Source organism: Orycteropus afer, unplaced genomic scaffold, assembly GCF_000298275.1.
Source record: "Orycteropus afer afer isolate SDZICR_OR568_19922 unplaced genomic scaffold, OryAfe1.0 scaffold00071, whole genome shotgun sequence".
In the NCBI taxonomy this organism is placed as follows: domain Eukaryota; kingdom Metazoa; phylum Chordata; class Mammalia; order Tubulidentata; family Orycteropodidae; genus Orycteropus; species Orycteropus afer.
The window spans coordinates 8,038,587-8,043,016 of NW_006921658.1; the positions used below are offsets into that span (position 1 = coordinate 8,038,587).

General features: G+C 41.6%; 1 protein-coding gene across 1 annotated transcript in view; it reads left to right on the forward strand.

The window, feature by feature from the left end:
* The window catches only part of CFI (complement factor I), a 163,192-nt gene that overhangs the window by 96,845 nt on the left and 61,917 nt on the right, over window positions 1-4,430 (forward strand). The window contains exon 2 of the mRNA XM_007940784.1: window positions 1,576-1,855. Within this exon, the coding sequence (XP_007938975.1) occupies window positions 1,576-1,855 (280 nt within the window). The remainder of the gene's footprint in view (window positions 1-1,575; window positions 1,856-4,430) is intronic.

Sequence of the window (4,430 nt, forward strand, 5' to 3'; positions counted from 1 at the left end):
TATCCCCTTTCTCCTGCTCTTCTAGCCTGCTACTCTGGGCAGGCCTGAGTTTCCTCTCCTCACCTAATCCCTTCGGCTGATTGCTCTTCTCTCTGGCTTCCTGGCTTTTAATCCCCTTTCTCCTGCTCTTCCCACCTGCTACTTTGGGCATCCCTGAGTTGTCTCTCCTCACCTGTAACCTTGGGGCTGACTGCTCTTCTGTCCGGGTTCCTGGCTTTTATTCCCTTTCTCCTTTAATTGTAGAACCAAGTAATATGAAGTCTTTGACAACTTCAATCTTATCTCCATTTATCGTGATGCTGCTTATTGGTCAAGTTGTGAGGATTTTTGTTTTCTTTATGTTGAGATGTAATCCATACTGTAGAATGTAATCTTTATTCTTCATCAGAAAGTGCTCCAGGTCATCCTCATTTTTAATAAGAAGTTGTGTCTTCTGTTTATCTCAGGTTGTTACTGAGCCTTCCTCCAACCCTGATGCCACGTTCTTCTTCATACAGTCTAACTCCTCAGATTATTTGCTCAGCATACAGATTGAATAAATATGATGAAAGAATACAACTATGATGCATACCTTTCCTGATCTTAAACCATGCAGCATCACCTTGTTCTGTTTGAATGACAGCTTCCTCGTCTATGTACAGGCTCCTCATGAGTACATATAAGTGTTCTGGAATTCTCATTCTTCTCAGTATTATCCACAATTTGTTATGATCCACACAATCAAATGCCTTTGCATAGTCAATAAAACACAAGTAAACATCAGGTATTAGAAATGCCCCTAGAAAATACAGACCATGCCATTTTCACCCTGGCAAGATCTTGCACACAGTATGAGTTTAATAAATGGTTTTGCATTTAGTAACAGAACTAATAGCAAATTCACCATTCATTTCACTATATTCAGCATCAAGGTTGTACTTCTTAACATGACTGCTCACATACACTGAATATTACATTGGCCTTAGGATAATAACAGCTCCCACTGATTTCATGCTTTGTTGTTGTTGTTGTTATGTGCCCTAGAGTTGTACCCAACTCATAGCGGCCCTTTCTTGGGTTTCCAAGGCAGTATCACTATGGAAGTAGATTGCCCCATCTTCCTTCTGAGGAGTGGCTGGTGGATTTGAACCACCAGCCTTCTGGTTAACAGTGAAGTGCCTTAGGCACTAAGCTACCAGAGCTCCTTTCATGCTTAGTACCTGCCAATTATTATATACACACTATTTCTAATCTCTGGTGGCACAGTGCCTAAGGCATCTGACTGCTAACCAGAAGGCTGGTGGTTCAAATGCACCAGCCACTCTTTGGAAAGAAGGTTGGGCAATCTACTTCCATAGTGATATCACCTTGGAAACCCAAGGAGGGGTCACTATGAGTCAGATCCGACTCAATGGCAGTGAGTTTGGTTTTAGTTTTATTTCTAATCCTTACAACAATCTTATAAAATAGATGATAAACAAAACAAAACAAAGAAAAAAAACCACTTGCCATCGAGTTCATAGAGGTTTCAATGGCTGATTAAAAAATAAGGCTTTAGTTTTTTTACTAAGTTAATGTTTATTTTGTGTTTGACAGCACCCTTTAACATCAGACACATTCCAAGAGGATCTCATAGACAAAAAGTGCTTAACAGAAAAATACACACACCTCTCCTGTAATAAAGTCTTCTGCCAACCATGGCTGAAATGCATCGACGGGAAGTGTATTTGTAAGCTACCTTATCAGTGCCCAAAGAATGGTACTTCAGTGTGTTCAACTAATGGAAGAAAGTTCTCAAATTACTGTCAGCAAAAGAGTTTTGAATGTCTTAAACCACAGGCAAAGTTTTTAAATAATGGAACATGCAAAGCTGAAGGTAGGAAAAGACTATTTTTCAGGATCAAGTTATTTCATAAAAGGGCAATTGTCTGCCATACTTTCTACTGTTGTTTTTAGGTGCCGTCAAGTCATCTCTGACTCATAGTGGCCCTGTGCACAGCAGAACGAAACATTGCCTGGTCCTATGCAAGCTTCATGATCCTTGCTATACCTGAGCCCACTGTCGCAGCCACTGTGTCTATCCATCTATTAGAAAATACAATTATATAATTAAAAAATGTAAAATATGATAAAGATGACTCAGAGTTCTTCTCTTGACTCTCCAAAGTAATACAGATGAAAACTAAAGAGATCAGGCATCACAAGAATCCTGCTCTTGAGCCTGGAGCATGTTGCCCCTATGCCAGGCCTCCCTTAGCATCAGTACCACCCTGTGCTGCCCAAGCCCTCAAATTGCCTCCAGTCTCACTTTTATTCAGATAATGGGATTATTCCAAGGGCCACTGAGAGTCTATTAAGGACCCAGTGAAAAAGTCTTTACAGGAGATTGGTAATGATATGCAGCATAGTCAGCCCCTACTGGACCTCTGTCCCTAGTAATTTCTGTCACCTTCCATCCTTCCATCACCTGCCTTTCCCTTCTATCTCTCACCTCACTGGCCTTGATTATCCACATAGAGCTTGGGCTACTTCTGACTTGGATATACTCCAACCTAGCAAACTTGACTTCCCAGACAAGAGAGCTTGTCTAAAGTCCATCTGGTAACTAATTTATGAGGGGGCTGAGACTCTAAATACGTAGATTGGTGGAGTGGTTAAGATTAGGGTCTCACTGTCAGTCAGATTTTATTTCAAGCCCCTCTAAGCCCCACTTAGGTATGATGTATGACATCCCTGGTCCCCAGTTTCCACATTTGTAAAATGTGAATAATAGTAGGTTCTAACCCATAAGCCTCTTGTGACAATTAAATAAAATGATGTATGTTCTTGGCACACCAAAAATCCTCATTAAATTTTAGCCATGATGGCAAAATTCAGGCTTATTGTGCTCTGGTATCAAGTTATCACAGACACTTAGTGAATTTACAGATGAATGCTTATCATGTTCTTTCTAAAGTACCATGACATACACCAGCTCACAGTAACTCACATGTTTTTGTGATACTGAGTTAAGATACTGAGGTGCTGTGGAAGAGGAGGAAGAAAGCTCCCTATTGGAGCCCCTCTCTATGACTTGGTGGAAAGAAGGAAGGTAACAGTGGAGGTTATTAAGTCAGTGTCAGACTTTTCTTCCTCTCAACTAAATGCATTAAACATATGAGCATAAACCCTTCTTACATTGTCATTATTATTTATTTGGCTTACTTTAAAGACCATGAAGTTTCCAGTAAGATTAATATATCAAAACCAACTGCTGGACAGTTGACTTCAACTAATAGTGACCCAGGCATGTCAAGTAGAATTGTTCTCTATAGGGTTTTCAATGGCTGATTTTTCAGACTAGATCATCAAGCTTTTCTTCTAAGACACCTCTGGGTAGATGCAAATCTCCAAACATTTGGTTAGCAGCCAAGTGTATTAACTGTTTGCACTACCTAAGAATGTGTAAAATTAATATTGTTGTTATTATTAGTTGCTGTAAAGTCAGCTCCCAACTCATGGTGACCTCATGCACAATGGTATAGAATGAAGTGCTGCCCACCCTGCTCCATTCCCATGATCAATTGCAGATCAGACCATTGTGATCCAGAGGGTATTCAGTGGCTGATTTTTGGAAGTAGATTTCCAAGCCTTTCTTCCTAGTCCACCTTAGTCTGGAAACTTGGCTAAAACCTTCAGCATCACGGAAACCTCCACTGACAAATGGGTGGTAGCTGTGCACATGAGGTGTACTGGTCCAGGTCTTCCCAGGTCTTCCACATGGAAGGTGAGAATTCAACCACTAACTCATTGCAGTCAGTGCAGTGAATTGTTTGTTATGGCCCTTCTAGCCATAGTCTTCCATTTTGCAATGTTTTGTAAATTCTAGCCTCTACGCCTATGGTTATGGTCCCATTTTGGGGTGAGTTGCCCATTATGTTGAGGAGACAGGATTAGGGTGGGATGTATATTGAGTCCCACCTTGCTAGAGGGTATAAAGTGACTCAAGTCACCACCTTAATTGCCTTGAGGGTATATATGTGAATTTTCTGGCAAAGTTCACTCTCTTGATCTGGATCTTGTATCTGGTTCATCAACATCTCACCCCTGGGCTTGGGACTTGAGATAGCAGCCAACTGACTTGTGGATATGAGCTCATCAGCCCCTGCAACCATGTAAGTGGGGAGAATCCTCCAGATCAACGCCTGACCCATGGATTTGGAACTTGCCAGCCTTCACCATTTTCTTGGCAGTTTGTGAGTTCTGTGAGACATTATAGCAAAATACAGAACCCTAAGAGAGCATAGTGGCTAAGACACTTGCCTGCTAACCAGATGGCTGGCGGTTCAAACCCACCAGCCACTCCTCGGAAGAAAGGTTGGGCAATCCTACTTCCGTAGTGATACTGCCTCGGAAACCCAAGGAGGGGTCGCTATGAGTCGGGTTTGACTCGACGGCACATAACAACAACA